The sequence below is a fragment of the Suncus etruscus genome, chromosome 12, assembly GCF_024139225.1.
Source record: "Suncus etruscus isolate mSunEtr1 chromosome 12, mSunEtr1.pri.cur, whole genome shotgun sequence".
In the NCBI taxonomy this organism is placed as follows: domain Eukaryota; kingdom Metazoa; phylum Chordata; class Mammalia; order Eulipotyphla; family Soricidae; genus Suncus; species Suncus etruscus.
Window position 1 is genome coordinate 19,457,262 of NC_064859.1, and position 27,567 is coordinate 19,484,828.

Genomic DNA, 27,567 nt, shown 5'->3' on the forward strand with positions numbered 1-27,567 from the left:
GCTATTGTGGGGAGTTTGGTTATGTAGCACCCAGGACTCACTCCTAGCTCTTGCTCAAGGCACTGGATGGGACTGGGGAATGACCTAGTAGTGCCTTCGTTCCTATATTATGTCTCTGGCCTTAAGTTTTTGTTTGTTTTGCTTTTATGGGGAGGGAGATGGCTCAAAGGGCAGTAGCACACATTTTGCATGTTGGAGGCCCTGTCTTGATTTCTGGTACTCTCTGACCCCTGGTGTGCTAGTAGGAGCTATCTCAGAGTTCCTATTAGCAACTTGTCTTATAGTAGCCTCCTTGGACCACTAAGGATAGTCCAAAAAGCAAGATGATCTTGGTTTGATAACTACTAAAGTCAGGTGATGAACACATTGTGGAATTTTCATATTATCCTGGACATTTTTTGGGGGGTAAGTGTTTGCATTTTCCAATAGTACAAAAGTGAAAAGAAGTAAAGGGAAGAAACTGGCTTCCATTCCTCCCATCTCAAGGTTATGTACATGCATGATATTCTCGCTTAACATCATATGTAGGTATTTGGACATTCTTTTTTTTTCTTTTTTCTTTTTTTTTGGGTTTTTGGGCCACACCCGTTTGACGCTCAGGGGTTACTCCTGGCTATGTGCTCAGAAATCGCCCCTGGCTTGGGGGGACCATATGGGACGCCGGGGGATCGAACCGCGGTCCTTCCTTGGCTAGCGCTTGCAAGGCAGACACCTTACCTCCAGCGCCACCTACCCGGCCCGACATTCTTTTTTTTTTCAATGGGAATCAATCCCAGGGTGGTCCTGATCAGTGGGGCCACACTGGGTAGTACTGGAGTCCTGGCCATGCATACATGCATGCGAGGTATATGTACCATCATGTGAGCCATCTCTGGTCATCCCCAGGTTCTGGAAAATTGTGACTCTATGATAGAACCAGATTTACCACAGACTAATTGACAGAATGAAGACACAGTATGTTCTGCTTCCACCCATCCAAATAAAGAACTTTGTCATCTCTAATAATAAACAAACACTCATTTATAAATTTGATTAACTTCTTCCAATTCAGGGCAGTAGGAGGCTCTCTCTGATCCTATGGCTGTGGGCTTTGCCCTTCCCTGCCTGGTGTCCCCTCACCCACACAGGCGAGGATGATTTCCATATGCTGAGGAACCACAAATGTCCATTCCTGGGGATGTGAGGAAGTGTGAGTTCCTAGGGAAATTCAGTTACCATGGGGGAACCTCACCATTCACACAGCTGGGAGAAGTCCCAGCTTGGAATCCATCTCTAAGAAAAATACCCTTTTGGAAGGCTTTGCTCACTTGACTTTCCTTTTGTCTGTTTGTTCTAATTCTGGCTCATTTGCCTTTTATCCCTGAGCATCTGAGGCAATCTAAGGCTCAGAAGTTGTAGTTGGGAAGTGACCTAAGCTTGACCTCTAAGACTGTGGTTGACTCAGGGTGTACCAGGAAATAGGCCCATTTCCAGTGTCTGCTATATACGTTATGCTTACACCAAATGTTTCCCACATTATTCCTTGTGACCTTTAGCTGCAGAAAAAATCTTGTTGAAAGCACAAAATGCATCAGAACAAACGTGCCTGTTATGGAAATAAAATATATGCTTGCTGCTATAGCTGCATGTCCTTGGGTCTGTAAGACAGTCCAATAGTCACTGAATTTCTACCATCAAACCATAGCAGCAGAGAGGAAAAACAGAAGAATCAGTCATCATTTTGGACAGGCTCCTGCCCTGGGGAGGAATGCAGAAGAGTCTCAGGGCTGACTATCAACAAAAGATAATGAGCAGAAGACTTAGGAAGGCAGGGGCAGGCTGGCCACAGTGGGGACTGCAGTGGGTGGGTTCATAGCTTTTCAAGAGGGTCTGGGACAGGGGTCTCAAACTCAAGTTACCTGGGGGCTGCAGGAGGCAAAGTCGGGGTGAGGCAGGGCCGCATAAGTGATTTCACCAAAAAAAAAAAAAGTCCTCAAACGTCATTATTAACAGTTCTTTGTTTTTTGTTTTGTTTTGTTTTGTTTTTGGGTCACACCCGGTGGTGCTCAGGGGTTACTCCTGGCAGGCACAGGGGACCATATGGAACACCAGGATTCGAACTAACCACCTTTGGTCCTGGATCGGCTGCTTGCAAGGCAAATGTCGCTGTGCTATCTCTCCGGCCCTATTAACAGTTTTAATTATTTCTTTTGAACATGAATAGAACATTGAGTGAAGATCATGAACAGTTCTTCTGAACATGGCATCTTTTACCTATTCCTTGCTGCCAGAGACTTGACAGCGCTTCTTCTCACAAATCTGAACCACATTTGGATTTAGAGAGGAAGCAGTTGAGACCCTCAGTATGGCTTGAAGATGATCATCATTAAGTCTAGACCTGTACTTTGACTTACTGAAGTTCAATGTGGAGAATGAATAACTTTTCACACAAATATGTGCTCCCAAAAAGGCACATGGTGTGCTTGAACATTCGGGAAAGCTCAGGGAAGCTGGGGGCAATTCTCTCAAAAATTGCCCATGCATTTCCACTAATCTCCCTGAACTTGGCTTTGAGATCAGAGTTGCATTGCAGGTCAATGAGCTCCATTTGAAGCACAGGAGGGGCATCTTGCACATCAAAGGAAAAGGGGTCCACAAAAATTTGGAAAGTGGCTCTGTGCTTTTTGAAGTCTGCAAATCTGTGATCAAATCCCTTTTCTAGCTTAAAAATAGCATCAACATATTTCTCACCACTGAATGGTATGCCTGCATCCACAAGTTCTTTGCATGCTGTGAAATGGCAAAGGTTTGTCTGAGAGAGCTGGGATTTCCATAACACAAATTTTGTGGAGAATGCTCTCATGTTGTCAGAGGCAGCACTGATAAGCTGCCCCGGGCCTTGGAACATCTTGTTCAGTACATTCAGCTTATGTGTGATGTCAACAAGAAAAGCTAAGTCCATGAGCCATTTGTGATCACTCAACTCAGAAACAGCATTCCCATCCTTCTCCATGAAGGCTTTCACTTCTTCTCTCAACTCAAAAAATCTTTTCAGGACATTTCCCCTGCTGAGCCAACGTACCTCGGTGAAACAGAGCACATCTCCATATTCTGACTCCATTTCCTCTAAAAAAGCATGGAACCCCCTGTGCTTTAAGCCCCTGGATCTGATTTGATTGATACATTTCACAACACATTGTCACATGGCAGGCATTTACTGCAAAAGGCCTGCTGATGGATAATGCAGTGAAGAGCAATGGCCTTCTCTACACCCTCCTCTTCAAGTTTTTTTTGAACAAGTGCCACCAGTCCATTTTTCCTCCCTGTCATCGACGGTGCTCTATCGGAGAGTCTTGCCCTGAACTGATAAGATACTGCCAGATTCTGGCCCTCCACCTCATTCATGCACGTTCCCAGTAAAGGCCCACAGGTCCCCATATCCCATTCCAATGATTGGCTCACAAGAAAAAAAGATGCAGACAGACTTTTCTGTTTTCAAGAACCAAAGGAAAGATTGATGCAGGGGAAGAGGAGAATCCAAGGAAACTGGCAGACTTTGCATCTCAGATAATGACCACTTTCTATCTCTCTTCTCTCTCTGGAGGTCCAGTCCCAGAGCATGAAGACCTCCAGCACCCACCAGGAGTCCATAGTTATCACTGTTCCAGGGGTTATTTCCTATAGGGCTCTCTTATCACTCAGCAAGATACTTTCATGATTGGTAGCTGTTGAAGAACTGAAATCTCCACTCTGACACTATTTGGATGAACACAGCTGTAGTCTAAACTCTCTGAAGGAGAGTCAGCGTTATTTGTACAGGCTCTTAATATCACTGCTACAAGAAGTATTGGGGGGCTGAGTCTTCTAGGAATAACAAAAAATGCTAAGATGTGTGCCTAAATGTTCAGCAGAAATCGTTAACATATCTGAATTTTCTCTAGATCTGGCTGCCAATACTTGAAAAGACCATTGACTCTTTTCTCTCCTGCTTCCGAATACTTCCTGATGACTTTGTGATGAGGAAACATGGTTTTAACCTTCAAGGAAATGATTTAAAAAGCCAAGTTTTACTCCCAGAACACATGTTTTTGAAGTGAGGAATAGGTCTGCAAATATATTTGTATATTTGCACTGGTTACTGTCCCAGGCCTACATGTCAATTTTTTTATATTCTTTTTCCTTTTCATTTTCTTGAATGCTAGAAGCATTATTTTTAAAAATATATATATTTACATGGAAACCAGTTAAAATTTAATATGCTTTTGATTTTATTGAGGTAACATTGGCTAACAAATGTCTGTTTTAAGGGGTAACATCACACCTGCTATCACAGTCTATGACTCTAGCTTTCTAAGCTCCTTTCTATTTTTTTTGGAGAAACTCGATCATGTCATTAAAGTCTAAGAATTTGTTTTTCCAAGACATTGATGACAATGATGATGATGATGATGACAATGATGACAACAACGATGAGGATGACTACTACTACTACTACTACTACTACTACTACCACCTTCCTCCTCCTCCTATTCCTCCTACTCCTTATTTTTCTTTTTTTTTTTTGGTATTTGGGCCACAACCAGCAGTGCTTAGGGCTCATTACTGGCCAACAAATCACTCCTGGAAGGCTTGGGGAGACCAACTGGGATGCCGGAGATTGAAACCAGGTCGACTGTGTGCAAGGCAAATGCCCTACCTGCTGTGCTATCCCTCTGGCCCATGTTTTGCTTCTTTGTAACCACTTTCAAGTGAGATCATGTTATATCTGTTTCCTACTAATCCACCGTCACAGTACTATCCCTCAACACACTGGAATCAACAACTCACTATAAGCACAAATATAACATGTCACCATTATTATAATGATTATAAATGACAGACTAATAATTTTTCCATTGATCTAGTAAATGCCTATAAGTAAACTGTAAAAATATACAAATAGGGCCCGGAGAGATAGCACAGCAGCGTTTGCGTTGCAAGCAGCTGATCCAGGACCAAAGGTGGTTGGTTCAAATCCCAGTGTCCCATATGGTCCCCTGTGCCTACCAGGAGCTATTTCTGAGCAGACAGCCAGGAGTAACCCCTGAGCACTGCCAGGTGTGGCCCCCCCCCCCAAAAAAAACAAAAAAATACAAATAAACTAAGTCACCCAACTATTCCTGCAGTACCCCCACAATGATACCCCTCAGCTGGTGGAGCCTGTGAGACTAACTCAGATGAGCTCCTTTAATACTTGTTGACTTGAAGCTTGCGACCACTCAGACATGGTGCCAATGCTTTAGGAAGCAGCCACCCTCTACACAATTAGCACTGTCTGCTGTGATTGCCACTTTTATACATTCACACCCTGTTCTGTCACCCCATGTTAGTTCAACACAATGCTCCTTTGCATTGCCAACTGCCTGCACTACTTTTACTGCCCGATTTTGATTGTGCTACTTAATTTGTAGTTACTCTACATTATTCAAAGTTTGACAGCAGCAGAGTCATCATCTGTCAGAAAGGAGATGAGAATGTTAAATTTTAAAATAATTCCTTGAGGAACAAGTAGGCATCACACAAATTAAATAAAAATCACAGGCCAAACACAATGCGGAGTAGTAGCACAGTGCCTTGCACATAGCCAACGCAGGATGGACCCTGGTTCAATTCCCGGCATTCCACGTGGTCCCCCGAGCCTACCAGGAGCAATGTATGAGCAAAGATGCAGGAGTAATCCCTGAGTGCCGACAGGTGTGACCCAAAAACAAACAAATAAAAAAATAATAGACCAAACAAAGCCCAAGACCACTGCAATATTTTTAGTGCTTTCTCTCTTTAAACAAATTTTTAGATTTTGCACTCAATTTTGTTTTACTATAGGAAAATAATAAAAATAAACTTTGGAATTAAATGTCAGAGAAAAAAATTAGGTGACTCATTATTGAAGGCTGAAAAACTATTCCGAGTAAATGAGATGAGTTGTCTAATTTCCTTCTTTCGAGACTTGTATGTTATGGAAACCATATTTTTCTTTTCCTAAATCATCTCTTATAACTTTTCCCTCATTCAGTTCTCAGCAAAACAGATCAAATAGGTTAAGAAAATCTTGGTTGGTCTTTGCTGAATTCATTACTTATTCACAAGTGATTCTGAAACATACGTCTCTGAGACAAAACAAGGGTTCTGTTTGAAATAACAATTCTTCAACCTTTCCACAAGAGATGACATCCTTTCTCTGTCTTCATTATACCAAGCTTGAAGTTTAGGAGCACAATCAATAGACATTCAGATCACAAGGCATACTAAATAAATTACCAGTCAACAACCTGTTATTGAAAGGAAATGAAAGAAAATTCAGTGCCCTTATTTTAAGTGGTAGAGTACAGAACATGTTCTTGGATATTGAAAAGGGAGGAGACCAAAGGAAGAAACTAAACCTTATTGGGCTTCCAGAAAAATCCCCTCTGCCTCTCTCTTTCTCCTTCCCTACATCCTCTCTCTCCCTTTCTTCCTTCCATTTTCCAGAACTAATATGAGGATTGCTCTGTAATTCACTCTTAAGTTCATGCAGATACTGGGTTAGCTTACAATAAAAACAAAATAGACAAGGCCTTCAGATGAGTCAGGCAAGGGAAATTAAACACACACACATAACACAAATACACACACAAACATTATAGGTGTCTAGTGCAGTGATTAAGGGAGAGAGGGACCGTGAAGAGGATCTTAGAAGATGGTGAGTCAGAGAAAGCCCAGTCAGCCAGCAATTACAAAGCTGACAAACAAAGAAGGGCATAAAAAGTGAAAGTATTAGAGCAACAGGGTTGGGAAGATGGATGGTTCCCACAGCAAGATGAGGGGCCAGGACAGGCCCAATGACAGTTCAGCCAAAGGACTGAGGAAGAGGTAATAGAGCCCAGTGAGCTTGGTGAGGGGCTGAGTCCATATTCTTGGGGACTTCGGCATCTGGTGATGATGAAGAGCCACAAACAGGATGAACAAGGCAGGTGAAGGAGCAGAGATAAAGGTGGAAGCAAAATCTGGGCATGTGAGGTCAATATGCTGCAAAGGTATTAAGTATAAAGAAACATGACAGTTTAGGTCAGAGAGATAGTGTAGTGGTCAGGGTCCTGGTCTTGGATGAAACCAATATCTGGAACCACAAAGTTGGTCCCTTTAGCCTACCAGAAGTGATACCTGAGCACAGAGCTAGGACTAATCCCTGAGCGCAGTTGGGTGTGGCCCCCAAACAAAAACAGAAAATAAAGATAAATGAAAAGGAAGCTATGAAATGAAAATTAGGTGGGATATCAATATATTTTAATCAACAACAGTCATTTCTGGGTAAACAGAAGGGATAAAATAGTGATACTTGATTTGATTTGTCTCTATCTACTTTTAAGACAGAACTAGGCCACAAAAGAAAACATCCTCGGGCCTGGAGAGATAGCACAGCTGCGTTTACCTTGCAAGCAGCCGATCCAGGACCAAAGGTGGTTGGTTCAAATCCCGGTGTCCCATATGGTCCCCTGTGCCTGCCAGGAGCTATTTCTGAGCACACAGCCAGGATTAACCCCTGAGCACCGCCGGGTGTTACCCAAAAACCAAAAAAAAAAAAAAAAAAAAAAAAAAAAGAAAACATCCTCCCACACATGATAACCTTCATCTTTGGTACCCCAAACAGCAGGGATTTCATTCCTTTGCTTCACATGTGAAAACTGTCTTCACATTCAACTCTGAGCTATTTGTACTCTGCTGAATAGGCTTTGAGATGCAGATGAACATACAATTCTGTTGGCCTTCCTTTTCTTCTTGTCATCCTTCCTTAAGTTGAAACTTGCATTTATTAATTTATTTTGATGCCTAATTCTCATGCACATCTATTAACATCGTTTCTGTTTCATTAACTTTTATGCTTTTGTTTTCATCTTGGTCTTCATGAATTAGTCTCTTAAACTTGTAATGCAGTGAGCTTCTCAGTGATAGTTTCAGACCATTTGTGATATTGTGAGACAAAAGATTATAAGTGGGGTACACAGGGGCTATTTTCAGTTCTGGGGTTCACTCCTGGCAGTACTTGAGGGACCAAGCACTGGGGGGCATCCTTCAAGCCAAGAAGGTCCTCCGACCCTTTCTTTATCTCTGTGGCTCTTACTAACTTTGTAATAATGTGAGCTTTGTATTTCAGAGTCTAGAAATGCTGTCTAGAAAGCAACATGAGTAGATCTTGACTTTTATCCTGCTCTTTACAGGGGCCAGGACAGAGATAGAGATTGAAACATAAATTATTTCAAATGCCCTGTCTCAGAGTGAAAAGGGATGTTAGGCATATGGGATTGAGGGATGACAGGATGAAACCCATGCTTTTCTGAACTCATTGACCAGGGATGCTCTAATAAAGACTGTCCTGCCCAAAAGTAAGATCTGGGTGAGAAGGAGAGTTTCCAGGACTGAGGAAACAGCAGGAAGGAAAGCAAATAGCTGTTGCTGACTTTGTTCCCTTGCTCTCTCCCAGCTACTTCTCTGCTGAGCTTCTGCTGAGACTCATCCCCGGCCTAACATCTTTTTGAAAATCTTCCTTGATTACTCAGTGTTCGTTGGTTTTCTGCTCTTTGAAAAACACGGGTTTTGCTCCTGTTACATTTGAATTTGTAGTTGGTCCTCAAAATATGGCCTGCAGGCCACATATTTTCCTGTTTAGTTTCTTCACTTCAAAATAAGATATATGAGGTGTGCATAGGAATTTGTTCATAGTTTTTGTTTTTGCTATAGTCCAGCCCTCAAATGGTATGAGGGACAGTGAACTGGGCCCCTGTTTAAAAAGTTTGAAGACCGCTATATCTAGTCTGTCTGTCTTGAGGTGTTTTCCACCTGCTTCATAAGACTTTTTATCTTTGTTCCTTAAGTTCTTTGGAGATCAATGAAGGTGAGGATGTGAACTAGCTCATGCTCTCAGCACCAGAAATTATTATTATCTCAGCATTATTTTTTCTTTCTTTTATCTTTTTTCCTTTTATTTAAACACTGTAATTACAAAGTTGTTCATGATCAAGTTTCAGTATCACAATGCCCACTACCCTTTACCCATGAATATTTCCTGCCATCAATGCCCCCAGTTTTCCTCTGACCCTCCTTCCTGCCTGGTAGGCATTTTATTCCTTTGTCTTTTCCTTTCTTTTTTTCTTTTAGACACTGAGGTTTGCACTATTGTTAATGAAGGGATATTACAAAGTTTCTTTTGCCACGCATTTGTTCTCAGGCACTTGGGTTGTTTGCAGTTTCTGGTTATTGTTAATAGTGCTGCGATACACATAGGAATGCAGAGGATTTTTCTACATGGTGTTTTTGGGGCCTCTAGGGTATATCCATTGGAGTGGTATGGTTGGATGAGATGAAAGCTCAATTTCTAGTTGTTTGACGAATATCCATATTATTTTCCAAAAAGGTGGACGAGTATATATTCCCACCAACAGTGAATGAGAGTCCCTTTTTCCCTGCATCCACACATCTTGTTCTTCGTGATGTGAGCCAGTTCCACATACATTTTCAACTCTGCAGTCTTTATGTCAAAGGAACCAATGGGACATAGGTGAGTCAGTGTTTGATGACACAGAGGCAAGCTTTTCCTGGGAATGTCAACAAAGAAGAATCTTATCTTAGGTGTTCGCAAAGAAGATGATTGGACTTTAGTTTTGTGAGTAATCTTGATAAAAATACCAAGGAAGCTCCAAGAAGAATGGTATTATAGTTTCTCTCAGAGCTTAACCCTCAATCACTGGGAAGATTTCTTTATCTTTTAGGATTCATCATAATAGGACAGGTATATAAAGTCAGGACTTGTATTGTCAGGTTTGGGAAGGTGCAGAGGTTACCAATTCATTATGCAAATAGAACAAGACCACCATTGAATGATGGAGAAGGATTCACATTTGCTCTCAATTTTCAGGATGGTGAGAGTGGTTGAGACATTGGGATTCTGGGATAAAGCATTACTGATGCGAGAGGGTATTTCATGGGCGTGAGTGTCTGAGGGTCTGTGTGGCTGCACTTGCACTTGTCTTTCAATCCCACTTTTTCAAGGAAGGTAAACAGACATGAATAACAACAACATCTAAAGACTTGGCCAAGCTGCTTGTAGACAGTCTGGCCGAAAGGCTGTAATTTCCTGGTCTTTGGGAGTGGGCACTTGGGTCTGTTGCATAGTGGGTGATGCGCCCTTGGTCTTCTGAGTGGGTGGCTGATTCTGCTGTGTGGTGGTTGATGTGTTCCACATCCTAGGTTTCCTAAGGTGGTTCTCATTGGGTCTTTGATCACCCTTCTGCTCCTGGGACTTACAATTTCAGGGAAGGTCAGAGTCCAGCACAATGCGGGATGGAGTTCCCAAATGTATTTGGTCTTCTAGCCCCTTATCAGAAAAAAAATATCACTCATTTCTGTCTGGCAATCTATCTTCTTTAAGGGAACAAATAGAAAGCATCTTCCAAAGATGCCCAGGGTGTCTCTCACATCCCTGGGGCAGTACAGCCACCTGAGAAACACTGTCTAGGGGAGATAGCATAGCAGGTGGGTACCTGGATCCCACTCTCCTAACCTAGTTGGGATTGTGAATGCCTTTTCACTGGACTAAATGTTCCTCAGGGACTAAATGTTCCTCAACTCAAAGCTTTGGTGGAGTCTCATCTACTTCCTTAATGAGCAGCTCATCATTAGACATGTAACCAGAGTCTGAGATGTGGGAGCACATTATTACTTTGCCCTTGTATAAAAAAACGTTATGTAACAAATGAGAATTTTTTGTTAAAAGTGCAATGCATGCTTTAAGGATCAAACTAAGTCTGGGCTTTTGCATTTAATTTAAATCTATTTTATACTTAGACAAAACAGCATTATTCGTAGGTCAAAGAAAGTTTGCGATGGTCAAGAAAGATTCCATAATTATACTTTGCAAACCAATAATAAAAATGGAATCAATTCCATTCAGGGTATTGCTGGTGTTAGAATTTCCCCCCCTCTCAAGTGAACTTTAATTTACGGCTTCTATGTAGAAATGTTTCCCCATACAATATACTATAATCATATTCTTTCTTGAACTGCCGGTTGGAAGATTAAATCTGCTCCTCATGTATGTAGAGCTGGTGCTCTGGCCCCTATAACTGTGCCCCTGCCCTGATCCTCTTTATAAGGAATACTCCCATCTCATTCAGTACAATTTCTTGGTGATACCTCTGGTCAGAATGGAACAGGGAATGTCAAGGGGCACTGAATACCACAGATTATTTTGCTTTATAGGCATTAAAATCATCCCACTTGGAGAGGATTTGGAAAAGCATGCACAAACCAAAACATTTCAAGTATATATATGCACCAAACCTTGATGAGCTACAGGAATCTCTCTGAATCTTCTACTTAAAAGCTCAATGTTTGTTCACTTGTGTGTTGGTTGTATACTGGCCCAAATGTAATGGATCATCTAATCATTTTTACAGAATTGTCTCATTTTTCAGATTCCCATTTAGGATCCTCAGGCTGGGATTTATCATACACTAAGATGCTGACTTTCTTTGTCCACCACCGAGGCCACATAATTATCAAGTGAGTCGATTATGAGATCTAAGAAAGAAATGTAAGCAAGAGAGTTTGGGGTACTGGCATTGTCCATCTGTGCTCAGGGACATTTTAATTTTGTACATGAGAGTGGATTGCCATGAAATAAGGCCAACTGCATGTTTGTAGGTCTCCTTCTCTGCTCGAGTTCTTCATGTCTATAAAGCAGGCAATGAGATAATAAAACGAGCCATGTTAAAAGCTTCTGGGGAGAGTAAAATTTTATGTGTGAAATAGGAGGACTTAACTCAGTCTGAGGGTGGTTCCACAAAGCAAGCAACTGAAAAACAAAGTCCCTGATTGTGACAGAAGAATCAGATATGCGATGACTTCATACTGCCATTACTTCAGATGACAGAGATATGTTAAGGAGTTTTCAATTAGAGTTGTTCTTTTTTCCCATTAAAAAAAGAAACTAATTAGTGTAATTAAATTGGGTATTTCATTTAGATAACACAAAACATGCGCCAAAAAAACAAGAATAAGTTGCCCCCCCCTCGTTTCACTATTCAGCTTAACATGTGATTCAGTGGCTTTTTGGATAGACATGGAGGGCAGTGTTTTCTAGCATTTAAAATTTGCTTGAAATTTTTGAGATGAAATTCCCACAATGAGCATTATTTATGCATTATTTGTCAAGACCTAGAAGCTAGCATCTTGCATGATGTTTGGTGCTGAGTAGGCATTTATGGGTAATCTGACAGAGATTTTTATGTAAAAATGTCTCTCCCTTGGCTGCAAATAGCATCTCCAACATAGTTCTTATTTTGAATGTAGGAGAAACTTGGTTTTGGATCCAGGCTCCTCAAACCTGGTCCTGATTACTGCTTCAACTTCTGTTTATATAATCCTACACAATTTTGGCAGGATTCAAGAGCACATACCAGGGTGTTGGATTTTATGAATCTCCTGGGATGTGGCTGTCAAGCTAACTGGATGAACTCTGGTCACAAATCCCAGACAAACACAATGACTCTATTTATTCAGACTTGGCCGCCTGGATGCACAGTGACTCTCTGGGTAATAAATTTTCACAGGCCAAGAACTTCAACATCAACCAAGCTGATCCTAAGGAAAAAAAGTGCACAAGGGAAGTGGAGTGGGGCTGCAGAAACCTCCATTATTTTTATTCCACATCTGCATATCATTCGGTTAATGCATCTGGTCACTGATTGACAGGCACTGCCAAAAGCTTTGGTTTCTTTATAAAAACTCTGCTTTCTGTTAGGCAATTGTTATGCTAAAAAAGAAACAAGGGAAAAAATGAACGGTGCTTATTTCAATGGGCACCCTGCTCTTAATATGACACCCAAGATGGATGTTATTATCAGTGAACTCTATGGAAATGAACAGAGAATTGAGATGCGGTGCTTCTTAAATCTCTCCATAAGAAGCAAGAGAACTGGTAGTGACTGCTGAGAAGCTCACCTATATCTTGAAGCAATGAGACTTTAGATTCATTCAGAGAAGGTTTTGTTCCCCTGAGAGACAGACATGAATCGTGCCCTACACACTAAAAGAAAGAAGAAGCGAACTTTCTTTTTAATGTGCAGATTTATGTTTACTACCTAGATATCTATTAAATTAATTGTGTGCTCTCTGAATATTGATTGGGGATTAAAAGGTAACTTTTCCTCACTGTGGGAAGTAAATTATGCCAGTAGGAAAATTTCCCTCTACAGACTATACCCAATGATTGCTCCCTGTAAAATTAAAATTGTCAGTTAAAGTGGATAAACCATGGTTGTTTAAAGAGAAAAAAATGTAGTTATGTAATTAAAATGAAAAGACTGACTAATATGTGTGTGTAATGTGATTACTGGAAACTGCAAGCATAGTCGCAGCTACTCAGTTTGGATCCTGCTCCCTTCCTTTCTCTGAGCTTGTTTCTGTCATCTCTGAACATTGCAGTTGATGCTATTTTGGTTGCTCCTTTATCCTCTGCTCATCTTCTCAGGTCTCAGTGACCATAATTCTATTAAGGTATTTGCTGTGCTCCACCTTCCAATCTTCTCTGACTTGAAAGACAGAGTTCAATCTTCTTATTTTTTAATCAAATAATAATAAAGGTACTAGAATTAATCTTTTTTCTCCCAAATTAATAAAAATGTATTATTTAGTACCTTTAAATTTAAATTTAATGTGGGCCCGGAGAGATAGCACAGCAGCGTTTGCCTTGCAAGCAGCCAATCCAGGACCAAGGTGGTTGGTTCGAATCCCGGTGTCCCATATGGTCCCCTGTGCCTGCCAGGAGCTATTTCTGAGCAGACAGTCAGGAGTAACCCCTGAGCACTGCCGGGTGTGACCCCACCCAAAATTAAATTTAATATACCTTTAAATTGTCTTAAATTTTCTAATTTTGATATATTCTACCATGAATATACTGGCCTTTCAAACAGTTAAAATCAAGAGTTATAGAAAATAGTAGCCAACAAATGATTATCTATTATCATATATGGTATCTCTCATTTAACCAAATAAAGAAAATCTATTCTCAACTTGTTTATATTAGTTATAATCTATCATCAAGTTAAAATTATAGGCTCAAAAATGAGAATATGAAAATGTCAGTGACACCTTCAAAATGTGTTTTTCTTTTTTTTTTTAAATCTTTATTTAAGCACCATGATTACAAGCATGATTATAGTTGGGTTTCAGGCATAAATAGAATACCCCCCTTCACCAGAGCAACATTCCTACCACCAATGTCACTCCTCCTACCCCACCCCTGCCTGTATTAGAGACAGGCATTCTACTTCTTTAATTTTTTAACATTGTCATATTAGTTGTTAGTGTATTTATTTCCCTAACAGCATTCACCACTTTGTGGTGAGCTTCAAATTGTGAGCTGGTTCTTCTAATCCTTCCAGCCCTTAAATCTATTGTTTCTGGGCCTTATCACAAAAATGTCTTTAATTTTTCTTAGAACCCATAGTACATTCACATATAGGAAAATTTCATGACTTCATCTCTTCTGATGGCTTCATACTATTCCATTGTGTATATGTACCACAGTTTCTTTAGCCATTCGTCTGTTGAAGGGCATCTTGGTTGTTTCCAGAGTCTGGATATTGTAAATAGTGCTGCAATGAATATAGGTGTGAGGAAGGGATTTTTGTACTGTACTTCTGTTCCTAGTGTATATACCTAGGAGTGGTATAGCTGGATTGTAGGAGCTCAATTTCCAGTTTTTTTTTTTTTTAGGTATCTCCGTATTTTCCATAAAGGCTGAACTAGATGGCATTCCCACCAGCAGTGAATGAGAATTCCTTTCTCTCCCGCCAGCACTGACTGTTCTTGTTCTTTGTGATGTGTGCCAGTCTCTGTGGTGTGAGATGACACCTCATAGTTGTTTTGATTTGCATCTCCCTGATGATTAGTGATGTGGAATACTTTTTCATGTATCTTTTGGCCATTTGTATTTCTTCTTTGAGGAAGTCTTTGTTCATTTCTTCTCCCCATTTTTTATAGAGCTATATAATTTTTCTTATTAAGTTCTGTCAGACTTTGTATATTTTCGGTATTAGCCCCTTGTCTGATGGGTATTGGGTGAATAGTTTCTCCCATTCTATGGACATCTCCAAAATTTTGATTAAACCCTTCATAATCTCAGCTATAGAGATTACAGAAAAGCAAATGAACAACAAAACAAAACAAGATAAATCAAATCTATATTCTTCTTGAGTGGGTTAACTGCAGAGAAATCATTCTCTTGTTTTTGGAAATTTGGAAGATAACTTCTAAACATATATCACTTCAATATGGCATACATAAGTGGCTAACATCTTCAACAAGTGGTTGGAAAACTGGTCAACAAAATGCAAAAAAGTGAACTCAGACCTCTCTTCAACACTGTGCACATAGGTCAAATCAAAATGGATGAAAGACATTGGTCTTTTGATTAAAGACTATAAGGTACATAGAGGAAAACATAGGCAAAACACTCCATGACACTGAGTCTAAAGGCATCTTCAAAGAGGAAATGTCCAATTGTCCAAGCAAGTGGAAGCAGAGATAAACAAATGGAACTACATTAAACTGAGAAACTTCTGCACTTTAAAGGAAACAGTGACTAGGATACAAAGGCTACTCATGGAATGGGAAAAGTTATTCATCCAATAGCTATCTGATACAAAGGATTAATATTTAAGATATACAAAGTGTTGCCCTAACTTAACAAGAAAAATATATCTAGCTCTATCCAAAAATGGGGAGAAGAAACAGACATTTCCTCAAAGAAGAAATACAGATGGCCAAAAAGCACATGAAAAAAAAATACTCCATATCACTAATAATCAAGGAGATGCAAATCAAAATAGCAATAAGGTATCATTGGCACACATCACAAAAAACAAAAAACCAGTGCTGGCATGAATGTGGGGAGAAAGAAACTCTATTCACTGCAGGTAGAAATGTATAATGGTTCAGTCTTTCTGGAAAACAATTGGATATTCCTCAGAAAATTGGAAATTAAACTTCCATATAATTCAGCAATACCACTCCCAGGTGTATACCCTAAAACACAAAAATACAATACAAAATGCCTTCTGCGTTTTAATGTTCATTGTATCACGATTTACAAGAGCCAGAATCTGGAAGCAATCTAGGTGCCTGGCAAGAAATCAGTGGCTAAAGAAACTGTGGTATATCTACACAATGGAATACTATGTAGCTGTTAGGGAAAATGAAGTCATTAAATTTGCTAACATAGATGGACATGGAGATTATAGGACTGAGTGAAATGAATCAGAGGGACAGGGATAAACATTGAATAATATCACTCATCTGTGGAACATAAGGAAAACAAAAAATAGTATGGTGATGATATCCAGAGACAATAGAGGTGAGGATTAGGAGGTCTAGGAAGTTTGTCACTAAGAGCTGAGAGTGCAGTTAATGTAGAGAAGGATCTACTATGAAAGTAATAGTTGGAACTCATCACTCTGAACTGTTAGGTTACACTTTATTTTACCTAAAAAAAGATCATCCCTGGTTCCTTTGTATGATTGTTTAAAACTTGGATTTATCCCAAAACAGAGATTATTTTACTTGTAAACCTGGGTGGGACTGGCTCAGGATAGCCTGAGCTATCTGTCCTTACTGCCCCACCTAGGGGTGGTCTCTGTACTTAATAAAAAAGGCAGTTCTGGCAGGCAGCTAGCTATCCATACAAGGTAGAAGACTGCCAGACTACACGTGTTTCACCATCAGCCTGGTTTGGATTATTTCATGCATGACCCTGATTCAGACATTCACCTGGGGTTGGAGATATGGCACGTGGGGTGATCATACATTGGATAAGAACTGGGTGCTGAAAGGGGATAAAGTTACATGCTTAGTATCCCTATATTAACAATTTGGTACAAATCAAAGTGTCAAAAAAGATAAGAGAGAGAGAGTAAAGTAAAACACCTACCCCAGAAGCAGGTATGGGAGGGTGAGCAAGAGGGAAGAGGAAATCAGGGAAGGTGAGAGGGAAACTGGAAACATTGGTGGTGGTAAATGTGCACTGGTGAAGGGTGTTGGACATTGTATGACTGTAATTCAATTATGAACTATTGAATTAAGTACTCAGGTTCCAACACCAGAACACTGGAGAGACGGGGGTCTGGAATTGAATGACAGTCTGGAAAACAACACACACACACACACACACACACACACACACACACACACACACACACACACACACACACACACACACACACACACACAGAAAAGGACCCCAGCACCAGAACACTGGAGAGACAGGGGTCTGGAATTGAATGACAGTCTGGAAAACAACATACACACACACACACATAAACACACACACAGAAAAGGACACACACAGAGAGAAAAAGACACACACACACACACACACACACACAGAAAAGGACCCCAAGCCAGCTCCAAGGACACACACACAAGGATTTTGAAGAGTCTCTCCAAGCCAGCTCCAAGGAGTTCCGGAAATGTAAGGGCTACTTCCTTTCCAACTGAAAATTTAATCTGAGGGAAAATGTTACACTTGGAAGGTGAGACAAGCTGGTCTGAACACTGATCCAAGGTGCTACATTCAAAGCTGATTTCAACCAATGAATAACAAAGCATATATTGAGTTGGGTGGAAACAGATCAATCCCATAATCCCACAATGAACAACTTTATCTGTGAAAAAAACTGTATTATGAACAAACTTGTAACCATGGCGTTTTAAAAAAAGTGGCTAACAGTTTTTTCCATGGAGATTAGATAGAAATCTTTCTCCTAGACAGATGAATTCTTTGTGCTTTAATCTACAGCCAACTTTTGATCTTGAGTCTAATATTTCTGTCATCTCTTAAAATACCTTTGATCTTTTTTTTATGCTTAAAAATAAGATACAACAAATTTTACCTTTGATTTTAAGCAGAAAACTGCAAGAATAACTATTACTTCAACTCAATATTCCATATTTATTCTTGACCTTCTCGGGTAAAATATTTAGCAATCCTGTAGTTCCAGAAACAGTTCCAATTCTTTGGTTATTTTCAGGATAGTTTGTATAGATGTTTTAAAAAATGTAACATACATATGTATGTGTAGACGCATACACAAATGTAACATAACACATAACTAGAATTATAATGCCACTTATAATACAGGTTAAAGCTATTGTATTAAGGATTAACTGGGAACCTACTTTAGAGAAGAAGGCTCCTTAAGAAAATGAAACTTATATTGTAAAAAATGTAGGTAGCTTCCAAGATAAATAGCTATCAGTAGGGTAGAAAATGAGGGCTAGAGGGTTTATTTTGAAGGAGATGTAACAAGGTTCATGAAGACCCATAGATGATGGATGTGCTCAGTATAAAGTGAGAGAAAGAAAGAAATAATCCATGATTGTGTAGCAGTGCTGGCCATGCTGAGGGCTTTGAATTTTATCTCCAGCAGAATGAGTCACCCATTTATACCAATCTAATCCAATTTAGATTTTAATCTCATTTATTCATTTAGAAGTTTTTGGTCACAATTGCCATTTCTGGCTCTGTGTTTAGGGGTTACCCCTGGTGGTTACTAGGGTGACCATATGTGATACTAGGATTCCAACAGAGAAAGGCTTCAACACTGGACTATATACTGTTCCTGAACTCTATTTTTAAAAGATTACTGTGAAGATGTATAGAATATGCCCGTTACTACTCAACTGGTTTAGATTCACTAAGATGGACGTGGTATGGGAATAATATTTAATTTTTGAGGCTGAATTTATGGGATGTAGAGATTAATCTACATAGATAACCAAAGTACATTTGAGTGAGGAACAAGAAGTCATTAGGATGACCTTGGTATTCTAGACTTGAACAATGGTGCATTTGGCACTGTCTGTTTTAGGAATGGATGCAGTCAGAGAGGTGTGACGAGGGGGCAGAGTAGTGGCAAAGACCAAAAATCTAGTTTGTCAAAAATAGAATTTGAGGGGCTGGAGTACAGTCAGTAGGGTATTTGCCTTGCACGTGCTGACCCGGTTTACCATATGGTCCCCCAAGCCTTCCAGGAGTGACTTCTGAGTGCAGAGCCAGGAGTAACTCCTGAACACTGCTTAATGTAGCCGGCCAAACAGCAACAACAACAACAACAACAACAACAAAGAATTTAAAGTGCTTGGGAGACACAAGAGAAAACGTAAAATTGATGGGCAGTTCAGAAGATAGTTTTTAGCTAAGGGTCTAACTTTAGAAATGGTAGCACATCCAAACTGAAGGCCTGGGTCTAGATGAGACCACCCAGAGAAAGTGAGTGAAGATGAAGAAGATAAATCAGGAATAAGAATTTCAAAATTTCAAGATTTAAGACCAGGTAGTTAAGGAGCAATCAGTGAAGGACCTGCGAAAAAATAGGCAGAGGAAAAGGAAACAAACAGAGTTAAATGCCTTAAGAAAAGGGTGGGGGGTAACTAGTGATTATCAATGTTACGTCTTTTGGTAAAATGAGGGAATACATGCCAAAGACAACAAACATCAAACTGGACTGTATCAAATCAAAAAGCTTCTGTGCAGTAAAATAACCTCAAGCTCTAATAAAAAGACAGACACCTTACTACATGGAAGAAAATATTTACGCACAATATATCAGGTAATGGGTTGATATCTAAGACCTAGAAAAACACAAGACTCAACAACAACAAAATATTCAATGACTCTATTTAATAAATGAGGTGAGGAGATGGACAGACACTTCCTTAAAGAAGACAGGGATGGCAACAGGCACATGAAAAAGTGCTCATCCTCATTCCTTATGAATATAGCATCAGGGAAGTGCATATCAAAACAACAAGGAGATATCACCTCACATTTGTGAGAATAGAGCATAGCAAAAAAGGCTTGAAACAGACATCAACGCTATGGAGAGAAAGGGTCCCTTAGCCACTATTGGCAGGAGTGTCACCTGATTCAGCCTCTATGGAAAGCAATGTGGAGATTGCTCCAAAGAATAGGAGTAGAACCCCTCCTGGATAACCTAGTCATTCTCCTTCTTGGCGTTTATTTCCCAAACACAAAATCATTCATTCCAAAGGACATAATGCATATCTGCATTCACTGTCACACTTAGTATAATAGCAAAGATATGGAAACTATCCAAATGCTCTATTACAGAAGACAGGATCAGGATGTTGTGGGACATAGACAATGTACATAGACATTGGTACATATGTGGTACATAGACAATGGAACCCTGTGCAGCTCTAAGTAAGAACAATCTCATGCAATTTGCAGCATCATGGATGGGACTAGAAGAGATCATCATGCTGAGTAAGGTTGGCCAAAGGAACAGGGACAGATACAGAAAGAATAATTTCTGTCTTATGTGATACTTAAAGAGACACAGCAAGGTATCAACACAGCAAGCTGTAAAGGTACAAAATGGGAGAACTAATCCACACAACTAATTTTGGGGACTGAGAAGGAGGGGTGTCAGAGTCATTGGGAGAGACATCTAGGTCCACTGGTGATGATGGGTGTAGTATTGGAATTATGTGCATGAGAAGCCATTTTTAACAGTATTGTAAACCACAGACTCAATCAATACAAGGTTTTAAAAAACAAGGAACTAAAAAGATACAACGACTTTTATTTGGCTCTCTGTAAGTCAGTGGGGTACCAATGAGTGTCACCCCATCCCACATCTTCCTATGTAATCTTACCTGATGGTAAAACCAGCCCATTCTGGGAGGGGTCTTTGGAAAGTAACAAAAGGATTGCCTCAGGGGTGAAAAGGGGATTGAGGGAGAGTCAGTGAGAAGCAGCAGGAGAAGTTGGCAGAATGGAAATATAGAAAACATGTTGAGATGCTGGGTGGCTGAAATAGGCTGCTTAAAAGGTTAGCCTAGGTGACTAGGGTCTATAATTAATAAAGCTTCATGTCTCACGAAACCTGATTGTCTGTGGGTCATTTCCTTGCTGCCATCCTGAACAAGCAGACCTGCCGGCTGGAGGGGATTGCAGGTGCCCTGCCCTGGCTGGCAGAGAAAGGCCCATCCTTCCATCTCATCATCATCCACCTCCATCCAGGACTCTGTAATTAATATGTATTTCAAGAAATGAGGAGCAATATTTTTGGTGGAGATGAGAGAACAAAAAAACCAATAACTTACTAACTGAGAGAAATTGAGATAGACTATGAGAAGATGAAGAGAGAGCCCTTTGTAACAGTAAGGAAATGAAAGAAAGTTTTGTGGATCTGGTTCTGGGGAGATGAGAATTTTCTGCTAGATCCAAAAAGTCATGTATACAACAGGGAAACTGATGTTAACAGGATGCAAAATTTAATTTCTAAAATTCAGGGTTAGAATTGTGGCTCAGAGACTCAACCAAAATGATTCCCAGCACAACCAAAGGTGGGCGGATGGGTGGATACAAACTGTAAGATACAAACTGCTAACTTGAAAAGTCAGAAAAGTAGAAAACTCAATTCCATTATTATTTATATATTATAAATTCTGAGATGAAGGTAAGTATGGGATATTAGAGAAAAAACTACAAAATACCATCACCAGCAAATGGTTCTGGCTATTGTATATATATTTATACCTATGTATATTATATCATTTTAGTTAAATAATAATGTGATAATATCTAAATAATACTGTGATACTAAAGTAGAGAGCAATTTCAGGGACCATGGTTTTAAAGGTACTAAGAAGTACAACAGAGATTTGTACCCAGGGAACAGGGATATATTAAGTCAGAGCTTCTACTCACTATGCTAGTTTATCTCTTTAGGGAGCACAAAGGCAATAAGAAAAAGGAAACATTAGGTAGAGTATTCTGAAGTGCTTTCGGGAAGGATAACATGCATAGTAATTGGAAGCATTTCTGGCGGGCTCTTCATCACAGTGGCAAGTACTCAAATCAATCAGATATCACGTGGGGTTAGTGAATTTACTATAAAATGTTTATCAAGGCAGGGGAATACTTTATAAAATTTTTAAAGATTTTAGATTAAGGGGCAGAGAGAGATGGAGAGACAGAGAGGGGAGAGATTGAAAGAGAGTGGAGAGTGAGTGGGGAGAGAAAAGGCACAAAGTTAAGACACTTGCCTTGCATATAGCAAATTCTGCTAGCCAGATGTGGTCTGACTTGCCCTCACTTACCTCCCAAAATAAAACAAGAACAGATTTAGGGTTAAGGAACAAACTCTGGCTATATAAGGAGAAATTGCTTGTGTTAAATGTTTAATTCAAACGGGGGAGGTTCAAACTGGCCAATCTACAGTACCCTGGTATAGTTGTGTGTGTGTGTGTGTGTATGTGTGTGTGTGTGTGTATATATACATTATATAGCAGCTAGAATGATAGCACAGTGGGCAGGTATTTGCCTTGCATGTGGCCAACTTGGGTTCGATCCCTCAAGCATTGCCAGGAGTAATTCCTGAGTGCAGAGCCAGGTGTAACCCCTGAGCACCCACCGCCTGGTGTGGCCCCAAACCAAAACATATATGTATATATACACATATATATGTATTATATGGTATGTATTATGTATTTGCAGCACCAAATAACAAATGAAAACTAGAGAAACACAGAATTCTGTGTCGGATCCTCCTAAAAATCACAACGTCCAGGAGATTCTTCACTGTGGAATAAGATGCTGTGACAGATGTGAACAAAAAGGAGAATGACACTAGGGAAAGGTAAGAGTGACATCGACACTGAAGAGACTGAATATGCCCTGAGAAAACAGAAAGCTAGTTGGGAACCAGTAACCCAGTTAACACTTGACCCTGGCAAAACCTGAGCTGGAGGCAAGAACTAAGACAGGCCAGAAAATCATGACCTTATCTCTGAACGTTGCCAGAGAAGGGCAAAAAAACTAAGGGCAGATCCCCCCATTCTGAACTGAGCAATGGGTGAAAAGACCCAATGAAGGTCTAGTCAGAGAGGAGTTACAGAGGAGACTACTGAGACAAAGACACTGGGAACAGCCATGCTGGAATTCAGCCCTTGTTTGTACAGATAAACAGGTAGAGCCTCATAGGCTGGCTTGGGTTTGATAAAGCAAATATCAAAACATATAGAGCACATACAACAACAAAAAATAAAAACCCATCCAAAAATGGGGGGAGAACCTGAACACACACATCCTAAAAAAAAAAAAAGTATGTATGTATATTCTATCAGTCTATGAAAAAGTGTTTATGATCACTGGGTTATCAGGGAAATGCAAATCAAAATGACAATAAAGTATTATCCTCAAACCAGTGAGAATGATTTGTCTCAGAAAGTTTGGAAACAACCAATCCAGGTTGGGATCCCATTCAGAGTTGTTGGAATAGTTCAATGGATTCATTTTCTAAAAATAACAGCATGAACGGAAGAAAATTAAAAGTGGAATATCAGCTCAGTGATTCCATTGCTTTGTCTTTATCCTAAGAACACAAAAAAACCCATTAATTTTTAGGCAAAAAATTGAATTTGAGTGTTTAGATGAAGGACTATCTGTGGAATAATTTGAAAAGAAAATACCTGCAGTACATATTCACTGCAACACTATTTACAGTGGTCACAATCAGGGAGCAGCCCAATACTAAGTAATAGATGAGTGGCTAAAGAAATTGTGGTATATATTGGTTTTCTGCCAAAATCTTGAGGGTATCCTATTACATGAACAAAGTCAAGAGGGGGCCAGTCAAATGCTGGATGGTTTCACTCATGTGTTGTGTCTAGTGAAAAAAAGTATGCAACTAGACAACACCAACAGACTCTAATAACAGAACTGGGGCTACCAGGAAGGATTGGGGATTGGCCACTGGGGAGAGATGGGGACATATCAGGAGCTACATAAGGAAAGTGGGGGATGATATTCGTGTTTTGGTGAGGGTTGAGTAACTTTTCATAACAAAAGCATTAACAGTATTGCTAGCCATGTTACCTTAATAATAATTAAAATAATAAAAATGTTATATAATTCAGTGGTTTTTAACCTTCATATAAGGAAGGACTCTTATGGCCCCTGGTCAACCAGAAGTGAGATACTGTCCCTTTTACCACGAATATGTCAGTTACCAGATGACTATCCCTTGTAATTGTCACTGGAGGGCAGTTGACCCAGGGATGAAAATAATATCCAGGGCTGTGGTGCTAATGACCAGAGACCCTGCCATTTTGCTCCTGCTGGATGGTCGCTGCCGAATTGCTGGAGAAACTGTTTACTGGACTCTCTGCTCCTACAAATTCCCTTTTACTTGTTCTTTCCCTGGCTGACTCCTTCCTTGCCCTGGTCCCAACCTTGGTCCTCTCTTTCCCTCTTCGGACCTAGGGGGTTGGATGTAAGGCCCCTGGCTTCCCTGCTTTGCCTTTACCTTAATTAAACCCCATTAACACTCTCCTGTTGGGCTTTAATTGGCCCTGACAGTTCTTACACTTGTTGCTCAGAAATGGTCAGTGGCTATTGGCTGAAGCCACTGACCCAGTTACTTCATCCCGAGACAGATGTGTCTAAGTACTGTACGAATGAGTCTCTGCTTATTTAGGGCACATCAGAATTGGGTTTCCACAGGAAAAAACATTCATTAGTCTTTTTTTAAAAGCATGAAAATTATGATTTTATGATTAGGCTAGTGTATAATTATAGGCCAAAGGATGATACTTCAATAATAATTATTTTAAAGCAATTGCTTATACTATCATATTTAAAAGCCCCACTATTTCAAAGAGAGGATTACTGGGTAGAAATTATTTGGTCAGTGGTTCCTATGGTAAAACAGAAGAAGGTAAACAGATATACAAGAATCCAATACAAAGAACTAATATGAGATATTCATGGCTATGGATTGATTGGAAAGGAGCTGAAAATGAGAAGTCAACTAAAAGCTCTTAGTACTTTAGAGAAATGAGTTTAGTGTGTCCTGAATAATGAATATGTTCAGATTTAGTTTTCAGTAGCTGTGTATTCTAGAAATAACTCAGGAAATCATTCTCAAATTAAAAAGTGTTGGCTGAATGAAATAATTTCTGATTCCCCATCTAACAGAAATCAACCAGATTAAATAAGGACTATCTTATTTAGTGATGAAGGGGACACTGAGTGATTTTTAGGGGGATTGGAGCCTGCAGATGTGCTGATGCCTCAATAAAGGGAACACTGTAGATGTGCTGGGGGCCACAACCAGCAATGCTGGCTGTGATATTCCCAGTGATATTGTGTGTGGGACTGAACCCCACAGGTCACTGGCCCCAATTTACTCATTTTAATGATTTAATACACTGTCCCTTTCTGAAAGTCTTGTTGAGGAAAAGCAGAAAATGATGATTTTATTTTCCATCTAGTTGGTTTGGACAAGAAGCTCAAATTAGAAAGGAAAGAACCTCCAGCTCTGCCAAGATTGCTGGATTGAGGGAGTGGCCTCGTGTGGCCCTACAAAGGGTTTCTGGGCAACTGCCTTTGCTCAGGTGAGCTTCCTGCACTTGGTTGGTTTTCTCCAGGTGCCAATCCTGTTTCCAGAGTCACCAAGTTCTCTCTCACACACATAGCAATCCCCTTTTGTTTGGCTTTCAACTTCCCTTTCTCACCTTCTTTCTCAACTTCTGATACCCAAGTGTGCTCATTCTTCCCAGAAAGTTCATTTTGAAAGTTATTCCTCCTTTGCATACTCCCTCCATGCATTTTCAGCATGTCTCTCAACTGCATTTCTTTTTCGGAACCATAGAGATCCCATAGGGCCCAGGAAATCACAAGAGGAAAAATCACATAAATGGGGGCCAAGACATGAGACCAGAGAATCAACTGGCAGAACAAGGGGACACTGGAAAGAGACAAGGTGAATAGGGAAGGCCTGTGGCCAAAGGCTGAGGAACTTGGCTCTAGACAATGAAATCACCTGCATAGCATTCCAGGACATTGCTGTATCAACTTCATGATTTCAAAAACAATTTAACAGTGCCAAGTATCTTGCAAAAATGATAAAACAAACACCAAAAACACCTCTCTGAATTGTCTTTAGTCCACTCACATTTATCCAAACTTGGCAAAATACAATTAAGGCTAAGAGATAGGACACACAAGTGTAGAAACATCTGTCTTTAGTGTTTTCAAACTTGCTTTTAAAACGAACACTTCCTGAAAAGCAGAAGGGAAAGAGATGAATGTTAAGTGGATATTTTTTCACCTTAACTGACTGATCAGAAGAGTATTTATAAGCCTCTGACTGATGTCTTGCGCTGATAAATTCGCGCTGGGGGAGAACATTGCAAGCATATTTATCACTTAAGACAAACAGCTTATTCTGAGCATGATTATTTTTTATTCATTGTTTTATCTCACCTCTGTGTTTCCTTCCCTCAATGTTAATAATATCTGTATCAGACCTCTTAATATTTAATGTTACCTCTTGCCTGTTGCATACTGATGAGCTTATGAACAGGTGTTGGATCCCCAGCAGAAAGCCAGTTAGCTTTGCAGAAAGGAAAGTTCTCTGTTTCTCACTCCAGTCTCCTCACTCTCATAGGAGGACTCCTGTACCACTGCTGGTCTCCCTGCCATAAAAGTAACTGAATCACAGGGCTTGTGATTGTTGTTATTTGGTTTTGGCTGTTCCAGGAATTAAACCCAGGGTCTCACATGTGCAAGGCTAGAGCTGTGCTGCCGAGTCACATCCTGACTTCAGAACAGCAATTTAAAGGGAAATGGAAGGGGCTGGAGAGATAGCACAGCGGTAGGGCATTTGCCTTAGATGCTGAAGGATGGTGGTTCGAATCCCGGCATCCCATATGGTTCCCTGAGCCTGTCAGGAGCGATTTCTGAGCGTACAGCCAGGAGTAACCCCTAACCCCTGAGTGCTGCCGGGTGTGATCCAAAAACAAAATAAAATTTCAAAAAAAAAAAAAAAAAAGGGAAATGGAAGCCAAGATATTTTGGAATCAACTGGTCCAAAGAAACAGAGCTCACAGTTTAGCAAAGGAAGCCCATACTGCAGTGGCATACTCAGAGGGCTGCCCAGGTTGGGTCAGTGGCAACACAGTCATTTCAAACTCAGCACCCAGAAATGAAAATCTTACCTGCTCATTTTCTTCTTCATCACTACTTAGCTTAAGGTCATCTTCTAGCATTCTAAGAAAAGGGAACAAAAAGGCATAGAAACTTAGTAAATCTGAAATAATTCATTACGCAAAATAGGAACTTCCAATAGCAATATTTTGGTAACAAATTTATTTGCTAATTATAAAATACTATTTTAGGATATGCTTTTTATAGGAGAAGCTTAGGAAATTATAAACAGCTCTATTATAAAGACAAATCTTTTCAATACTCATAGGATTGAGGATTCAAGATGGCTTGAAGGTTTAAAGAAACCTGGGGCTGGAGTGATAGCATAGGAGGGCATTTGCCTTGCATGCAGCTGGCATAGGTTTGATCCCCAACATCCTCTATGGTCACCCTGAGCCCTCCAGGAGTGACTCCTGAGTGCAGAGCCAGGAGTAACCCCTGAGTGCTGCCGGGTGTGGCCCCAAAACAAAGAACAAGATGATTTTTCTTGTGGGTTT

The 27,567-nt window shown here is 40.1% G+C and overlaps 1 protein-coding gene across 1 annotated transcript in view; it reads right to left on the minus strand.

Annotated features, from left to right (window-relative positions):
• AFF3 (ALF transcription elongation factor 3) overlaps positions 1 to 27,567 on the minus strand; it is a 478,778-nt gene that overhangs the window by 67,509 nt on the left and 383,702 nt on the right. The window contains exon 11 of the mRNA XM_049785039.1: positions 27,082 to 27,133. Coding sequence (XP_049640996.1) covers positions 27,082 to 27,133 — 52 coding nt within the window. The remainder of the gene's footprint in view (positions 1 to 27,081; positions 27,134 to 27,567) is intronic.